At 45.4% G+C, this 18,377-nt stretch overlaps 1 protein-coding gene across 2 annotated transcripts in view; it reads right to left on the reverse strand.

Moving 5' to 3' along the window:
- LOC146812212 (protein-glutamine gamma-glutamyltransferase E-like) overlaps nt 1-18,377 on the reverse strand; it is a 240,122-nt gene that overhangs the window by 182,010 nt on the left and 39,735 nt on the right. For both annotated transcript variants that reach the window (XM_085619243.1, XM_085619242.1), the window contains exons 2-3: nt 15,872-16,042; nt 6,504-6,749 (exon numbers count right to left, since the gene is read on the reverse strand). In XM_085619243.1, coding sequence (XP_085475369.1) covers nt 6,504-6,749; nt 15,872-16,042 — 417 coding nt within the window. The remainder of the gene's footprint in view (nt 1-6,503; nt 6,750-15,871; nt 16,043-18,377) is intronic.

An 18,377-nucleotide genomic window follows, 5' to 3' on the forward strand; every position in this document is an offset into this window, starting at 1 on the left:
GGCACCATGGAGGTAGACTGAGCAAGTACAGAGGACAATCAGAACCCCACAAGCCCCATGGAGGACCAGCATGGGACCATCATTGGGAAGATGGTATCAGGATTTGGGGGACCGGACACTGCACAACATGACCTGGGCCAACAGCAACCGGGTGAGTAACGACCAGGGACTGGGGTGACGGGCGGAGATGGGCACAATGGCATAATGTACATTGTCATGTTGTTTGATAATACACATGTACAATGCGTGAACATACATGTGAACACAATGTAAATCTTCTATTCCCCTTCACATTGCGGAGGGAGAATCAACACCTCTTACAGAGCAGACCCAACAACTCAGCACTGATGACGAATAGGACCCCCAAAATCTACACCGACGCACTGCAACAGCTCAGGGACAGCTCGGGCACCCCACCTCCTGGAGCAGGGTAGCCCAGCTGCATCCATGAGCCCCCTCCCCCTGCACAGACCACACTGCACGAAGCACCCACCGCCACAGCTGTGTTCTGCTCGGTTCTGCACTCTGCATCATGCGCTGGAATAACACCTCCCACTGTCCCCCTAAACACTGAGTGACACTCACCTCGGACCTGGACATGAACTGCCATATTTGGGTTGGTCACCAATGATACAGCAATCACATGTGGCCATGACCCAGATAGGCATTGAGACACACATTGTCATTCAAAGCAACGCACATCACAGTTGAATAGAAGTGAAGACTTTATAAGCATATGCGTGTCAGTACGGGCAAGATAAGTGCCACAACATGCAGACAAATGCAGCAGTATGTCAGAATTAGGAACGTTGCCAAGCGCCGCAGTCCACTCCGGGGGAATGCCTCACCTTCCACAGGTGTGTGTTGAGCCGTGTGCTTGTCCGCTCATGTATTCTGAGTCCAGGCGTATACAGCCATGTCCACTGTTGTCGTGGGATATGTGACCAGATCTCCAAGACGCAACAAGGTGTCGGGACATGTGCAATGTGTTCCGATCTGCTGTGGCTGCAGGTACGTAGTTACTCGCCCATGAAAGCCATTGCAGCTTCCTAGGGTAACATTTCCAACATTGGGTAATTGTCGACTTCATCAAACAGGACAACGAGAGGATCCATTAGCAGGTCCAGACAGATGTGCTGCATCCACCCCCTTACACCAATTAGCACTACAGCCCAATAGGGGAGAGGTTCAATGTGGTCAATGCACACGAGGATTTGTGCAATCTCCCAGGTCCAGCTGCCAGCATGTAAGCCAAGTATCCAGACGTCCCATAAACAGGTATCAGGGTGACACTCCTGGTCGTGGACCAACAGGGGGTGCACACACATGTAAAAGTCCAGTTCAGCTACCGTCCTGTTGGATAGGCAGACATCCATGGACCACTCAAATATGCATGACTGACAATGCCACACAGGCTGAACGCAGGTGACGTGTGCAAGGCAGAAGCTTAGCCGGTAACTGATCTGCACCACTGCCATTGGCACCCAGTAAATGCAGCATTTTTGCCCGGAACAGTTCCACGTGACAGGGGTTGTGCATGTGTCTGGGATGTTTGGCCATTGCCTTAGTGGCTCTTGTTGAAGCAGCAGTATTCTGACCTGCGGCCGGCCTGTGGATGAAATGCCACATCTCGGATCAATGAGTTGTTTTAGTGTTCACCGTTTGTATTGCTGGGATGTTGTGGCAGTAAGTGTGAAGGCCATTCCATGCAAGATATCTTCGTGCAAGGACTCCTGTGTGTGGGGTGTGTAAACGTTGATCCCTTGTCGGACTATGCCTGATGTGGGAGTCTGCTTCAGCTGCAATGGTATCGGTTGCCTGGCACATGCTATTCCTAGGTCGGAGGTGCAGCTGTGCTTCTGCTTGATGTGTCAGACAAAGGAGCTTTCATTCCTGGTGTAGGTTTGGGATCTGCCTGCATTCATGAGATGTTAAGTAGCTTGTTGGTGGTGGGTTGTGATGAGTGCGACTTTGTCATTCATTTTTCACATGTCTTGAATGCGGCATATGAGCGGCATCACTGTGTGTTACGTTGCCTCACGGCTGCTCCTCCCTCCCCAAAGCCATTTACTTATGTGCGCGGCGCGATTGCACCACTTGCCTGTCTGCGCATGTCCACAAGCCTGACAATGACACAGTGATGTTGGTTGTGGAAGGTGGTGGGCCACGTGAGTGTATGCCTATGGTAAGGATACAGCGGACACAGATGTGGAGTACATGCCTGGCTGAACTGGTGCAGCTAATGTGTCTAGGCATTTGGCTCATGCTGCGGCAAGCCAGATACACATAACACTTGGCATGTATGATCATGGACCCCCAGCGGTCTTGCGCTCCTTCATTACTGCATTCGTGCAAGCCTGCCCTCTGGGTGCATGCTACATTGCAACATTTTCACTTATGGGGGGGTGACTTAGCTACATGTCCCAGCTCTCCCCCACTGGATGACATGGTTGCGTCCACTGTCCACAACACTACAGACACCAGCAGTATATGTCCACATGGACTGGTCTGTGCTCTGCATACTGAAGTCTGTCCAGTACATCACTGCCACACTTGGCATTGTGTACATTCTTATTCATGGGTGACTTGCCTCCTTCTCACATACTTGGTTCCCAACTCTACCATCATTCTGCTATTGTGTGGCTGAGGGGCCATGCCCTTGTGCGAACGCCCACTGTCCTGTTCTGCGCTGCCTCGGTGGTAGTCTGGGGGGGAGGGTCTGGGGGAGGGGCATGGGGGTGGTGGATGTAGGTGTTGTGGCTCTCCTGGCTCTCTGAGCTGCGTGATCAGTGTCTCCATGCCATGTGTTGGTCTTCAGATGTGGCACTGGGCTGGGTCCCTTTCATGCTGCAGGTAGTCGTCCTGATTAACAACAGTAAAAGGCAGGTGTTAGATCCCTGCTGATAACGTGCCTTATCGCCTGTCTTTGGTTTGCATCGCAGATCTGGCTGGTCGTTGAGAATATCACGAGGTGGTGTTTTCGTGTGTTTTGGCACAGGAGCGCCTACTCTGCATATCATTAGCGTTAGTTGTCACTCTTTTCCGTGGAGATGATTTTTGCGGACGTTATCGCTGGTAAAATGGGGATGTGGGCAGTTTGCACCAGCTTGTGAATGGGGAGATGTTTCTTTTGCCACTTTTGCTGCACTAAAATGGAGTTGACTCAGAGATAAGTCCTTGTGAATATGCCCCTCTGTGTTCTTGTATGCATTCTTCACACATTTCCTCTAAGTTAAGCCTTACTGCTTTTGTTCCAAGCTACCAGACGGTTGAGCACAGATTAATCTAATGACTTTTGTGGTTCACCCTGACAAGCATTGTGGCTGTTGCTTGAGAAGGGCTCACATCTCGCTCAATCGACTACCCAAATCCTCACAAAGGGGATCTTAAGTGCTACAGTTCAATATGTCCAATTGACTTGACAATGAAAATAATTGGCAGGGTTCCTTTTAGATCCCCTGGAGGTGTGGGCACAAGACAATCATAACCTATCTGATCACCACTTTGGGTTCTGTGAAGGCCTCAGTATGGTTGGGCTACGCTTTTTCATTTACCTCCTAATAAATAAGTGTTTTATAGCCAAACTGGGCATATATATTTGGGTTTCATTGACTTAAGCTCAGATTTTGACTACATCAACCAATCTTAATTGTAGAATGTAATTTCTAACATGTGTGGTGGATGAACACATTGTTTGCTTTATTAGGCAACTGCACAGTGACTGCAAAGTCCCTTTAGTGAAACCACTATACCCGTTAAACTCGAGAGTGCAGTCCAGCAGGGCTGTGTTCTATCCCCTTCCCTGTTCACACTGTACATTAATGGGCTTAAGGAATATTTGGTCATTTCAAGTATAGATCTGCCCGGAGTAGGTACCCATCCAAGACCAGCGTTACCTTCAGCTGATTAAACGGTTCTTTTTGCTAGGACCCCATGTGGGCTCTAGAGATTGTGAGACCTTTTTTTCAAGTCTATGGCCAACCTAGATCTGGCAATAAATTAATCCAAAACCCACATATGGCTTATGTCTCAAAGTCATTCATATTTTGTTTTGCAGAGCGTCACAACTATAGGTATGTTATGTGTATTTGTAAAGGACACTATCACCCACAAGCGTGTCCTGGCACTCAGCAGGTATGTGTGTCTAACACTGCCTAGATTAGGTTGGTTATTTGAGAACACACAAAAGGTGATGAGAAGGTGCCTGCTATAGGTAAACCACTAGCAATTGCTCATGATAGGATTTAAGCCCACTGTTCTTTTACCCACCATGCCACCTCAGTTTGGAGCCAGGCATACATAAATCAGTCTTGACCCTGCTCCAATAGGAACAGACCGGCCCTGGAAAACGAACAATATGTTAGAATTCTATCTGAGTCATTAGACAAATTAGAAGCATTCCTTCCATCACCTTGTGTGTGTTTAATGTACATAAGTGGCAAGGGTATGCCCAGAAGTGGATCCTGTACTCACTGTGCAACTGGAAGCAAGCTACACTTGGCCTACAAGTCCCAATCAGGGTGAAACCTGTCTTGCTTTGCTTGTGTTTCATTTTATTAAGGACCGGTCCCATCCTCCTGATCTCATTCTCTGAATGCATGGGATGTGTGTGAGTAAGAATCCTGCACGGCAGAGGAGTTTGAGTTGGAAGTTGTAGGGAGGTGTGACTATTCAGGTAGGTGGGGCCTAAGACATTCAGGGCCTAAGCTACAAGAAAATGTGGCAGTGCGGCAGCGCAAGCCATTTAGCTGCACCGTGCTGTGTCATTTTCAAAGCACAGGGACGTGTCGTATTAACAATAATACAATGCAGCCCTGTGCTTTACCGTGCACTGGCACACAGTTGGCTACTGTTAACTGGCACAAGCCCCCTTGCGTCATTACGAAAGGGTGCCTGAGCTCCAAAAATGATTATTTGTGTGCAGGAAGTGACACCTTCCTGCACCAAAACAATAATTAATTTCACTTTACTCTTTCTATGCACGCATAGACAGAGGAAATGATGAGAAATACAAGTATTTTTCCCCGTTGCATGAGGCATAGGATTCTGAGTATTACAAAATGTTGTAAATCTTTGAATCAGTCAAGTTCCATGGATGTTGCCTGGGAACAGCCACAGAAACACCCATGGAATGCATCTTTCATGCAGAGTAATGCGTGAAAGGGGCCCATATTTACAGGGCCATGAAAAGTCATGAAGGGTGACTTTACATGGTCTTGTAAATATGGGCCAGGCCATTGCGCCACCGGTATGTCCAAAAAAGTGACCCAGCGATGACGCAACAGGCTTGCAAATAAGCCCCGTAGTACCTTGAATGTGTGCAAGAGAAGTTTGAAATTAGTGCATTTGTGTATTGGGAGGAAGTGGAGCTACCTGAGATGTTGTGTGATGTGAGTTCTGTAAAGAAAGCTGAAGATGTGCCTGGCTCGTGAGTTCTGGCTGTTTGTAGTCTTCTGGTGAGTTCCTTGGTGATTCCAGCATAAAGGGTGTGTCCGTAATCCAACTTGTTGGTGACCAGGGAGTGAGTGAGTGACAGTGTTTCTGGTGTTGCTTGTGAGCCATTTGAAGAGCTTCTTCAGAATCTTCAGAGTGAGAAAGAAGTATAAAGTGACAGCTTTGATATGTATGGTCATGTCCAGTTTGCTGTTGATGAGTACAAGGTTCCTGGTGTGGGTGTCGGGTGGACGTTTGGGTCCAAGGTCAGTCAACCACCAGTTGTAGTCTCATGGTGAGGTGCTCTTACCAAAAATCACTACTTCTGTCTTGTCATTGTTGACCTGTGGTTATTCCTCCTATGCATAGGGAGGAGAAACCATGGGTTTAGATGGGTATAAGATGTCTCTATATGGGGAGAGAGGCTGGGTATAAGATTTGCCAACTTATGATGGCTCTCCTCCTTCTACAAACCCTAAATGAGCCCTATACTCCTTGCTGTGGGTGTGGTTAGCAGTAAAGGATAGATCTATTTTAAGGGACTGAATGAGTTATCTGCTTCGGGAAGTCCCTGTCTACTTGGCACATGCCATTAACTGGTACATTCCTCAGTGGGATAGACAACTTAATTGAAATTTTGCAGACAAACATTTTTTTATAAAGGAAAAGTATATTTTCTGTATGTAATGAACTATCTCCTCGTTTGAGACAGATTCTATATCTGGATGACTTCGCAGAGGCTTCCGGTTACACTTACTAGACCTTATAAATACAATCTTTCACTCATTCACTCGCGTGCTCACTCATTATGGAACAGACGCTATTTTACCTGCCCACTTAAACAAACAATCCCTCCTAACATCAGCAGCAGTGTTGTCCCCTTTATTTGTTTATTTATGTTTTCATAGATCGCAAACTTTACCCGAAGGTGTCAGAGCGCTTTACAATAGAAACATCTACATTACATAACGACTTTGGAGTACATGAATTACATAAAAGATACAAACAGATAAACGTTAAACTCACATAAGATTTTACATCGACACTCTATGCCAGAGTTTGTACCATACCTGAAGCCCAAGGATTGAAAAGGAGCACTAGATTCCCGAGTTTGTGGGACGAGATTTTATTTTCCGAGATCTGAACGCTCAGGCTGTAGTGCCCAATAATGGCGTTCCTCGGACTTGAGATAGAGATTCCTAAGAATTTTGAAGATCCATTGCCTGCACTTCTAACTGCTCCCCAGGAGTTTGGCTTCACAGTTCTTGAAAGAGGAAACACAGCTCTTGTATTGGTGGCTTCTTCCGGTTGTGGCCCTTGGAAGACAAAGCAAGAGGCATGTAAAGATGAAACAATGCTGTGCACATCTTCATAAGATTAAAGCACGATAGTATCACTGTTTGTGATATATTTTGCATACATTATATTTATATTGCAACAGTTTTGCTTTAGGCACATCTGTGAATTAAAGGTATTGGTTGGATTTCTGGTGAGTTTGAATTGTGTTATTTGTGTAGAAACTCTGGACTCAATGTACACAAAGGATGGGTCTGAAAGCAATCAATGTTTCTGCACACCAACTGTTTTCCATCAGGACCCATACTTTTGCACTAAAGATGGTGTACTACTCCCAGCGCAAAATGGCCATTAAATAGGATTCGCAGAATCTTGTCACATCTATATTAATGAGGCAGGATTTTCTTTGTGAATCCCACTGATCGGAATGAGAATTCCTGAATGGAGCCCTACCATGGGATGCCAATAGCCATCCCTGTAGTTGCTGAAAGACTACTCTTTCTTCAATTCTGCACTTGTCTCTTTGAAGGGTTGCAAGAAAAAAATATAATTGCCATTCTTTGAGGGCACTTTGATAGGAGCATGGACCATTATCTGCTTCACCCAGTGTTGACAGCCCACATTCAGAAACTAGAAGCTATCCCTGAGGAACCTCCTTTCAATTGCTGGTGTACAATCAATGACAATTGTGCTACTAAACCATTGAAACTGGTATTGCAATGCAGAAAGGGGAGGGGACACTCCTTTCAGCCAAACAGCATTGTGTTGCCAATTGCACAATGCGAGGTAGAAAGCCTTTTCACACTCGCAGTATGCCTTTGATATATTCTGCTTGCAGTTCTGCGGTTGCGACACCTGTGTTTTCGCAAAAAACAGGGTTTACAACCTCAAAACCACTTAGTACATCGGGCCCTAAATGCGTTGCAGACACTACTTATCCATTTGTTCCTGCAAATTGGAAACTGCTCCTTTGTGACCATTGATACTGATGCACTAAAATGTCAGAGAGAACTGAATTGGCATCACATAACCCTTACACATGGTTGATGACTTTCCCCACTGTTTGCCTCTAAATACCTTCAAAGAACTAGAGAAAGGACAAGGAATGGGCACTACAGAATACAAATGTATGATAGAGCCCTGTTTTTAATCATGCTCTTGTCGTCATGAAACCTGAAATTAGAGGTATAAAGGGCAGTGCCTGCAGTTCCAAAGGGCAAGCAAAGGGTATCAGCATATACTCCTAGTTACCTTAACTAACAACCAAGTCTGCAGAGCTCTCAGTTTCCCAGGTCCATGTGTGAGTTACTCTTCCAGGACAGATTTTTTGGTTTACATTCTAGGTCATGGATTTTGGATTTCATAAAGGAATAATGATTGGTTCAAATCCCTAAATACAAAGAAAGTAGATCGAAAGAATGAACAGCTCACACAAGGACCTGGGAGATTAGAGAGCCCTAAAACCAAAGGAAATGATGGACGGAGTGTTGAACATTGCAAGCACTCACCCCCAGTCAACTGATCTGGGTTTAATCCATCACCGTTCTTTAGCCCACTCTGCCACCCCAGTTCAGACATGGCCATATGCAAATCAGTCTGACCCTGTGCCTCATGGGAACAGTCCAGCCCGAACTGCCAAGCCATGTCTTCCCTGGACCGTAAACAAGCTTCCTAGGACCGGTTTCTGGCATATCAGCCGTCTTCAGCCAGGCTTGCTTGAATCCAGTGGCAAAGTGAGCAAGGGACTCACGTCTGAGCATACCCTGCCAACTTAGGGCGAACAAAGCAAAAACCAAAGGAAATGATGGACGGAGTGTTGAACATAGCAAGCACTCACCCCCAGTCAACTGATCTGGGTTTAATCCATCACCGTTCTTTAGCCCACTCTCCCAACCCAGTTCAGACATGGCCATATGCAAATCAGTCTGACCCTGTGCCCAGTGGCGTAACGAAACTTGAGGGGGCCCCCCTGCAAAAAATATGGAGGGGGCCCCCCACGCTCCGGATTCAGTCAGGAGTTCTCAGGTCGGGGGCCTGCTGCGCATGCACCAGTGGCGGCTGGTGAATTCTAAAAGTGGTGGAACGAAAAGCTGAGAACCAAGTTGAAGAAGGAAGTGAGTACAGCAAGCACACCAAAGTGAAAGAGGTGTGTTCGGGGTTGGCTTTCCCAAGTGGGCCCTTTAACCACTCAAATTTCAGCTTTAAATAAATTCAGTCATTTGTCTCCAAAATATCAGCTTGTCAGTTTATGAAAGCAGACACGTTTTGCTATTAAATACCAGCTTTGCCTTCTTGAAAAATAATTTAAATTTACATAAATCAAGAAGTTATCTTTTTTGTGAAAAAGTTCAATTATTGTCATGAACCACTAAAACACATGATAGATTCCGCCTTGTTTGTTTGTTTGTTTGAAAAGTTTTATATAGCGCTGGCTAGACCCGGAGGTATCAGAGCGCTTTACATGAAGTAGGACATTGTTTCAGAACATTGTTACATCAGTTGTTGGAGTTACAAAAGTTACATGAATTACAAAAGCATAGCATAACATTAGAAAAAAAAACGGTAAGGGGGAAAGTACTTCAGGTGACACAGGAGAGTCAGGCTGGAAAAGGGAAGGCAGACAAAGAATCACGGAGGGAGGAGGTGGGGGAGGGAAAAGAAACACAACGTGGAGACGAGGAAAACAATGTCCGATGTCCGGCTGGGTAGGTGGCGGCCAAGGGGTGAACCAGAGCCAAACTCCTCTATAGCTGCATAGGACAGCTCCTCCGGGCATCACCCAAAGTTGCTCGGGCACCGCGGTGCGTACAGACAGTTTTGGATTCCACCTTGAATATCTATGTGTCATAATTGCATGTCATATGCGCCAATCTTATGCCAAGAATTACCGCCATTATGCCGAAGCAAGTATGAGGACTGTGCACCACGCAATCAGACAGGAATTACCACTATTATGCCAGCGCCCGCATTTTACCTGGTTTGGGCTCCATTATACCATGGGTGAGCACATTGGGCCGATATGTGCCACCATTATGGCAGGGCCAACATTATGTCATGTTATTTTATTTATTAAGTACACAATCATGGAACATTGCTGGTGTTGAAATGGGGTAGCTCTGTAGAATCTCACTAGTGGCTGTGACAAGCTCCCCTCTTTACCTAGTGATAGTTTTTTCTACACAAAGGCATGTCGCAGGCACAATGGAAAAGAGAGAGAAAGATATGAACGGCTTCCTTGTTTGTCTCTAACAGTCCACCCCCTCTCGTCACAGCCCTTCCCACAGTACACAAGGATACCCATATGTCCCCTGTACCCTTCTACAGGTCAAATGCATATCAACCATCCTGGAATGGTTACTTATTTAGGGAAGTATGGGGAGAAATTTTAGAGAATAAAAATAGCTTGACCTTTATGCGTGATGCGGGGTATGAAATTGACTATGGAGCACTTGAGTACCGTTCTCTGCAGGACAGCTGAGGGTCACGACTTCAGAGCCCACTGTGTTTACTCCCTGCCCTGTGTTAATTCAAGTCTATGTTGTGCAACCTTATTTACGCCCTGTAGTATTTCATTGTCTCTCATTCACCACATTCCACCTACTGTATTTACACCCTGTAGTATTTCATTCTCTCATACACCACTGTCCACCTACTGTATTTACACCCAGTAGTATTTATTTGTCTCTCATACACCACTGTCCACCTACTGTACTTACACCCAGTATTTCATTGTCTTATTCACCACAGTCCACCTACTGCATTTACACCCTGTATTTCATAGTCTCTTATTCACCGCAGTCCACCTACTGTATTTACACCCTGCATTTCATTGTCTCTCATACACCACTATCCACCCACTGTATTTACACCCTTTAGTATCTCATTGTCTCTTATTCACCGCTGTCCACCTACTGTATTTACACCCAGTATTTCATTGGCTCTTATTCACCACTGTCCACCTACTGTATTTACACCCTTTAGTATTTCATTGTCTCTCATACACCACTGTCCACCTACTGTATTTACACCCTGTAATTCATTGTCTCTCATACACCGCTGTCCACCCACTGTATTTACACCCTGTAGTATTTCATTGGTTCTCATTCACCACTGTCCACCCACTGTATTTACACCCTGTAGTATTTCATTGTCTCTTATTCACCACTGTTCACCTACTGTATTTACACCCTTTAGTATTTCATTGTCTCTCATACACCACTGTCCACCTACTGTATTTACACCCTGTAATTCATTGTCTCTCATACACCGCTGTCCACCCACTGTATTTACACCCTGTAGTATTTCATTGGTTCTCATTCACCACTGTCCACCCACTGTATTTACACCCTGTAGTATTTCATTGTCTCTTATTCACAACTGTCCACCTACTGTATTTACACCCTTTAGTATTTCATTGTCTCTTATTCACCACTGTCCACCTACTGTATTTACACCCTGTAGTATTTCATTATCTCTCATTCACCCTTGTCCACCTTCTGTATTTACACCCAGTATTTCATTGTCTTATGCACCACTGTCCACCTACTGTATTTACACCCAGTATTTCATTGTCTCTTATTCACCGCTGTCCACCTACTGTATTTACACCCAGTATTTCATTGTCTCTTATTCACCACTGTCCACCTTCTGTATTTACACCCAGTATTTCATTGTCTTATGCACCACTGTCCACCTACTGTATTTACACCCTGTATTTCATTGTCTCTCATACACCACTGTCCACCCACTGTATTTACACCCTGTAGTATTTCATTGTCTCTCATTCACCACTGTCCACCTACTGTATTTACACCCAGTATTTCATTGGCTCTTATTCACCACTGTCCACCTTCTGTATTTACACCCAGTATTTCATTGTCTTATGCACCACTGTCCACCTACTGTATTTACACCCTGTATTTCATTGTCTCTCATCCACCACTGTCCACCCACTGTATTTACACCCTGTAGTATTTCATGGTCTCTCACTCACCACTGTCCACCTTCTGTATTTACACCCAGTATTTCATTGTCTCTTATTCACCACTGTCCACCTACTGTATTTACACCCTTTAGTATTCCATTGTCTCTCATACACCACTGTCCACCTACTGTATTTACACCCTGTAATTCATTGTCTCTCATACACCACTGTCTACCTACTGTATTTACACCCTGTAATTCATTGTCTCTCATACATTGCTGTCGCACCCACTGTATTTACACCCTGTATTTCATTGTCTCTCATACACCGCTGTCCACCCACTGTATTTACACCCTGTAATATTTCATTGTATCTCATACACCACTGTCCACTTACAGTATTTACACCCTTTCGCATTTCTGTCTCTCATACACCACTGTCCACCTACTGTATTTACGCCCTGTAGTATTTCATTGTCTCTTATTCACCACTGTCCACCTACAGTATTTACACCCTGTATTTCATTGTCGCTCATACATTTCTATCCACCCACTGTATTTACACCCTGTAGTATTTCATTGTCTGTTATACACAACTGCCCACCTGCTGTATTTACACCCTTTCATATTTCACTGTCTCTCATACACCACTGTCCACCCACTGTATTTACACCCTGTAGTATTTCATTGTCTCTCATACACCACTGTCCACCCACTGCATTTACACCCTTTAGTATTTCATTGTCTCTTATACACCACTGTCCACCTGCAGTATTTACACCCTGCATTTCATTGTCTCTCATACACCACTGTCCACCCACTGTATTTACACCCTGAAGTATTTCATTGTCTCTCATACACCGCTGTCCACCCGCTGTATTTACACCCTTTCGTATTTCAATGATTCCTTCATGTCTTTCTTCTCTCAGCATCCATTAGCCATCTTGGAACAATAAATTCATAATAAACTACAGCAAAAGAAACATACAATGGTACAGCCAATAGTCCTCCAACCAATGTCAGACCTATTGGCTTTGCCAGCGCTTATTAGATATGACATCTTACATGGATTCTCCCCTTCCGACCCACAATGTCCTTCCATTCTTATGTGTGTCCTACTCTCTCCCATATGACTCTGGTGATAGTTTGCTACACTCCAGTCCCATTCATTTCCCTGAATATATCTCTATTATTTTTAGCATTTCGTTGCTGTTCTGGGCTCATTCTATGCATCATTAGACTTTAAGTACCAATTCATAACCTGCTCTTTATTGGATTCTTCAATAAAAAATATTACCAATGTGAATAACAAGAAATAGAATTCATAGCAAAACAAACATAAAATAAAAAGTGCAGAGCATGGGCAGAAACTGGATACCTAAAATGTATTTTAAAAAAAAGAAAATGAAGGTTCTGTGCTGTGGAACCTGGGAATGACTTTCCCCAACTCTATAGTACTCTGGCGGCCCCTAAAATGTGAGTTTTTCAGTTAAGCTGGAGTCAGTGGCGTAGCACGAGCCTCACGCGCCCTCATTTAAGGAGGTGAAAATTGCTCCCTGGCTCCTGGTTGGGTAGTGAAAGAAAGCTATAGTCAGTGTGCCCCTCCCATTCCTAGGACCCGATGCCACTGCACATGCTGAACCATTGGTATGTACGCCCATGGCCAGAGTCTAAAAGTAAATAAAGGGCTGGTGATAAAGCGAGTTAATAATACTAGGCAGGTGCCTAGGGTGCCAGCACCAGACAGTGCCAAATTGACACCAAAGCATCAAATATTACCAATTAATTCTAAGGAGGGAGCAAAAAACATAAAAATAGAATTTTGCTGAAGGCTCCAGATAATTTTGCACTTGGTCTCAAATGTCTCTCAAAAATGTGCAACAACCACAGACATGTTCTCCCTTCCTTTGCAGCTGGGAAGACCACTGATACAAATGGAATGTGGCATAACAGCCAGAGATGCTGGCTTTGGAACTGGGGGATCATGCTCGAGTCTCAGCGTTGGTTCAACATCCTGTGATTCTGGGCGAATCACTTAATAACCCCGTGCTTAAAAAATAAGTGTGGCCTTGTGTAACCCTCCAACAGTGCTCCTCATCTTTACGTAGCCCCTCTCTCATATGCATTTCATTTGTTGTGTAGCGCTACTCATATCAGTGTAGCGTGTGTCAGTACTTTACACCACGCACACATTATACAGAGACAGTGAATCATACAAGTATGTAAATCAGTCTACAGGGAATGTCACATAAACCAATGAGGATTACAAGGTGTAGGAATCACATGTCATCCATACTGGTGGACAGTATATTTTAAGAGGGTTTGGTCTGGGGAAACACAAGCTCAGGATTTAAAGAGTATTCCTTGGGGGTCAGCTTTACTGATAAAAATGTATATCTGCCCACACTTACTCATTTTAGCAACATTAGAATAATGAAAGACTGGATAAGTTCTAACTATATCACAAAAAAAGAAAGCGAAGTTCTAACTATACCTTTCATGTTTGTCTGCAGCTGTTTGATGACAGGTCATTGGTCACTGTCCTATGTTAGGATTGTAACTACTGAACTGCAAGTAGCACAAGGATCCCTGTGACAAAGGCAGTAACCCACTGAGCTTCCACATAAAATACAGCTCATCTGCATTTAAAAACTACTAACAGACAAATGATTTCTCTCCAGCAGGATCATTTAGCACCAGCGTTATCTGGGCATTTTGCATTGTCTTATTGTTGTCCTGCATCAGCCATGATAATGATAAAAACTGTTTAAATGAAGCACACACAAAGTATGTGTCCTGCTGGGCCTGTGCATATTTTAAAAAGAAAAACAAATGGTAACACATTCTCTTACTTTCACCATTAGTCAAACTTTGTGTCACAGCCTGATGTGATAAGCAGCTGCAGGGGTCAGGAAAGGTGATAGGAATAAACAAACTTATTTTTTCCTGCGCTGCATAGAAAAAGAAATATCCATGTAATGTAACTGGTGCTAAGAAATATCCATGTAATGTAACTGGTGCTCGTGTAAAGCGCTCCAATACCTTGGGGGCGAGCTTACGCTATATTGAACTATTTAAAAAAGTATTCTCTGTCATTTTCTACACGTACATCCATTTTCAAACATTCTTGAGCCATTTTTTTTCTCTCTTCTGTGGAGATCTGGGAACGTTTCCATGTTCACTATCAGCATCGGGGACACTGCAGGCCACAGAGGAAACACTCTGTGCCATCCAGGGAGACTGCGAAGCCAATTGCATTTCCAATGCTTGCTTACCTTCCAATGTGTCCCAGCAGAGTCCTGTCCCTGGAGCTGCAGTCCTTCTCCTTCCCCTTTCAGCTCTGTGCTGCCTGTCCCTTCTCAGAGGCTGCGCCTTGTGGGGAATGCTCTCTCTGGGGCCCCCACCCCATCCCTTTTCCGGCCCGGCTCTGGCTGAAGAGAAACAATGTAACTTGTTACTTTGTTTCTCTTCAGTCCTGCCCTGGGTCAGCGGGAGGATCTCTGAGCAGGCTGCAGACTGCACCTGCACCTGCTTTTTACAGCAAGCATTTCTCTCCCAGCTCTTTACCGAAGAGCTGAGGGGGCCCCCTTCACCTAACCAAGACTGGGGGCCCCCCCGCACCGCGGGGGCTGCGGGGGTGTTTGTTACGCCCCTGCCTGTGCCTCATGGGAACAGTCCAGCCCGAACTGCCAAGCCATGTCTTCCCTGGACCGTAAACAAGCTTCCTAGGACCGGTTTCTGGCATTTCAGCCGTCTTCAGCCAGGCTTGCTTGAATCCAGTGGCAAAGTGAGCAAGGGACTCACGTCTGAGCATACCCTGCCAACTTAGGGCGAACAAAGCAAAAACCAAAGGAAATGCTGGACGGAGTGTTGAACATAGCAAGCACTCACCCCCAGTCAACTGATCTGGGTTTAATCCATCACCGTTCTTTAGCCCACTCTGCCACCCCAGTTCAGACATGGCCATATGCAAATCAGTCTGACCCTGTGCCTCATGGGAACAGTCCAGCCCGAACTGCCAAGCCATGTCTTCCCTGGACCGTAAACAAGCTTCCTAGGACCGGTTTCTGGCATTTCAGCCGTCTTCAGCCAGGCTTGCTTGAATCCAGTGGCAAAGTGAGCAAGGGACTCACGTCTGAGCAAACCCTGCCAACTTAGGGCGAACAAAGCAAGAGAGCCCTGCCATATGTGTAACATGAGAGTAATAGGAGCATTGTACCTGTCTCCACAGTGAATGCAATGCGCTCTCCTTTAAGAGCCCTGTTGAAGGTGAGGCTAACTTTGAAGGGCTGCCCTCTCCTCAGGATCAGCTCCTTGCTGATGTATTTATCAGTGTGGTGAGACTTCCTGTTTGCCGAAATGTGCAGGTTGATCATCTTCAGTTGCAGACCTGTGAAATAAACAGAAAATGTGAACTCCGTGAGATGACTGCAAAGAGACTGATTGAAGATCGGTAGAAACAGGAGAAAGTGTAGAAGATGTGAATTCTTCAACGCTCAAGAGAAATATTCATAAACAAGGAGGCATAAAGAGTAATATCCATGTGAATACAGAAGCCTGTGGTGATAGAGATACCCAGAATGCATAAAATAGCATAGCTAGGGCGTACCAATATCTTTTGTAAAAATAAATTGAAATTCTTTTTATTTTTTCTCTCCTGTCTCAACGCTTCCCACACTCGAGTGAAGCAAACAGACGTCGGCATCACCAGCACCTATTGGAGTGCTCATTAGGGCTTATTGGCCATTTTTCTTGCCATCCCATTGCCATCACCCCACTTGTGAATTTACTATTGTGGTATATATACTCTTCATCTTGGATGTCAGGGACAGATAATATTTGTTATTTCACGAATCGGAAATACTGATGAAGTACACTATTCTGTGCTTTCTCTTGGATCTATTTTGTGACGCTTCCACTTGGTGTCATTTTTTTTTGTGATCATACTTACTCTGAAGAAGTCCATTGCCGTGGACAAAACACGTTGGCTGTCTTCACTGCATACATGTGATGCTTTTTAAAAAAGAAAAGTAAATAAAGACAAGAACTACATTCACGTTTTGGGTCATGGTTCCTCTCTTCAATTCACACTGGTCTACCAATATCAGTAGAGTAAATCTATGAGTAAATATTTTAATAAAGCAACTACATAGAGCCATGAATGTTATGATGATGCCAGTGGAAATTATATCTGTCACCAGTGGTGGAATCAAGGATTTTGTTGTACCCTGCACATAGAGACACTGGTAGCCATGTTGTATATTTCAAGTCTTCTTTATTGGTTCCATGTCAGGGTAGTATCAATCATAGTCCAGCCAGCTCTAGTCAGGTACTAGCCACGTACCATCCCCACCAGGGGTAGCCTGCCTAGCTGCTCAGCCCATCTCCAACTGCCACCACTCATCCACACAGGCACCCAGGCATTCCATTCATCACAGTCACACCAACATTCCGCTACCATCTCTCACTCAAGCTGAGCAGCTAGGAAGCCCTAGGCTGATTACATATACATCTTTGAGTAAAGACCAGGGACTGGGGAGACGGGGGGAGATGGGCACAATGGCACACATGCACAAATAAGCACAGCACACTGCACACCCACAATGACCCTGGATCATGTCCCTCACATCCGTGGCACACTGCAGCACACACACATAACAATAACAGCACATTCACATTGACGACAATGTGTTGCAATGTGCAACCCCGACACTGTAGAACAGAGGACACAACTGGCTCCACACACGCGCAGAAACAGTTCCACTACATCTGACAGAGCTGGAAACTGTGAAATGGAAATGTACGCGTAAAATCTCACACCCGTCATGTAGTCCAAATGTACACTGTCCCGCATCTAAATCCTGCACCTCCAAAACAGTCACAATGTACATTGTCATACAGTCTGCATGTAAACAAGAACAATGTGCCAACACACAGGTCAACACAATGTCAACATGCATCTCCCCTCCACATTGCAGAGGGACACACAAAACCATCAGCAGTGCACAGAAGACCACACATCAGTGATGCCAGAGAGGACCACCACAGCTTCGATACCAACGCCCTACAACAGCCCATGGACATCCCATGAAACCCACCACCAGAACCAGGGCAGCCAAGCTACTTAGAAGAGAACCCAGCCCCTGCAACAGACCACACAGCATGAAGCACCCGCAAGCACGGCAGGCTCACAACACATCACCAACCCACACATGGCACCCCAATGCCAGGTGTCAGAACGCCAAAAGGAGGTGGCCCAACAGGTGCGGGTGTGTTCCGAACCCATCAAACTAGATCACATACATAGGTGTCTATTACCCTTCAAGTACCACCTACACCCCACAAAGGAGACCCACACTGCCATTGAGACACATGCAGATGCACATTCCCAGTACAGAACCACGCCCAGGGGCACGCACATATCAGTCACACACCCACGTTGGCTCTGCGTACGACGGCACAGTCCACTGCCCTTACGAATTGTGTGGGTGACGACAAAGCTACATGTCCAAGCTCTAACCCGCTGCCTGTGGTGACATGTCTGCATCCGCTGTACACAGCACAATGTAATGTCCTAGGGCCCTCATGCATACAACATGATGACAGGGCCACACGCAGATATCATGTTGAACTGGCTACGGGCACGTACGTCCGGCCCCTTCATTGGCAGGGACACATGTTCAGTGATGCCTGTGCTGGATGTGTGTGGGGTGAGTATAAGGCAG

The sequence above is a fragment of the Triturus cristatus genome, chromosome 7 (genome assembly GCF_964204655.1).
Source record: "Triturus cristatus chromosome 7, aTriCri1.1, whole genome shotgun sequence".
NCBI lineage: Eukaryota > Metazoa > Chordata > Amphibia > Caudata > Salamandridae > Triturus > Triturus cristatus.